Below are 1,130 nucleotides of genomic sequence, written 5' to 3' on the forward strand. Positions count from 1 at the left end.
GGTGCGGCAGGAGATCGAGGCCGAGACCGACCGGGTGACGGGCACCAACAAGGGCATCTCCCCCGTGCCCATCAACCTGCGCGTCTACTCGCCCCACGGTGAGGGGGGAAACGCCGGGAAAACCGGGAGAAGGAGCCCGGAGGGAGCAGGGGGAGGGGGCAGATCCTGCCCCCCTGGGCTGGGCAGGTTCGGGGGGGGGTTGGGAGGGGGATGGTGTTGAGGGGAGGGAACGGCTGAGGGAGCTGGGGGGGCTCAGCCTGGAGAGGAGGAGGCTCAGGGGGGACCCTTCTGGCCCTCCACAACCCCCTGACAGGAGGGGGGAGCCGGGATGGGGGTCCCAGGACAAGGGGGCACCGTCCTGAGCTGAACCAGGGCGGGTTGAGGTGGGAGATCCGGAAGGAATCCTTCCCAGGTGGAGCAAGGGCTGCCCCAGGGGAGGAGTTGGGGGTCACCACCCCCTCTGAGAAGAGCCTGGATGTGGCGCCCTGGCTCTGGGGGGACGAGGTGGGGGGCCTTTCCCAAACCCCCCCCTCCCCAACTCTGACCCTGCGATTCCACCCCCTTCCCCCCCCTCCCCACCCAGTGCTGAACCTGACCCTGATCGACCTGCCGGGCATCACCAAGGTGCCGGTGGGGGACCAGCCCCAGGACATCGAGTTCCAGATCAGGGACATGATCCTGCAGTTCATCAGCAGGGAGAGCAGCCTCATCCTGGCCGTCACCCCAGCCAACATGGACCTGGCCAACTCCGACGCCCTCAAGATGGCCAAGGAGGTCGATCCTCAAGGTCAGAGGGTCGTGGGGAGGGGTCTCTCTGGGGGCTGGGAGGTTTGGGGGGGCTGTCGTGGCAGCCAGAGGAACTTCTCTTCCCTCCTTCTCCTCCTCCTCCTCCTTCTCCTTCTTCTCCTCTCTGCCACTTTCTCCGCTGATGGATTTTGATGCCAAAAAGCTTCTCTTCCTTCCTCCTCTTCCTCCTCTTCCTCCTCTTCCTCCTCTTCCTCCTCTTCCTCCTCCTCCTCCTCTTCCTCCTCTTCCTCCTCCTCTTCCTTTTCTTCCTCCTCTTCCTCCTCTTCCTCCTCTTCCTCCTCTTCCTCCTCTTCCTCCTCTTCCTCCTCTTCCTCCTCTTCCTC

The 1,130-nt window shown here is 64.4% G+C and overlaps 1 protein-coding gene across 1 annotated transcript; it reads left to right on the forward strand.

Annotated features, from left to right (window-relative positions):
* Position 1: 1 nt before the first annotated feature.
* Positions 2 to 828, forward strand: LOC114072970 (dynamin-2-like; the record flags this gene model as incomplete). Its single annotated transcript, XM_027910778.1, has 2 exons — positions 2 to 98; positions 584 to 828. Coding segments are annotated over 2 exons (342 nt in total), but the record flags the coding sequence as incomplete, so codon positions are not given.
* Between the last annotated feature and the right edge of the window lie 302 nt (positions 829 to 1,130).

The sequence above is a fragment of the Empidonax traillii genome, unplaced genomic scaffold, assembly GCF_003031625.1.
Source record: "Empidonax traillii isolate 1590-97213 ecotype Southwest subspecies unplaced genomic scaffold, ASM303162v1 scaffold4700:size9312, whole genome shotgun sequence".
NCBI classification, from domain to species: domain Eukaryota; kingdom Metazoa; phylum Chordata; class Aves; order Passeriformes; family Tyrannidae; genus Empidonax; species Empidonax traillii.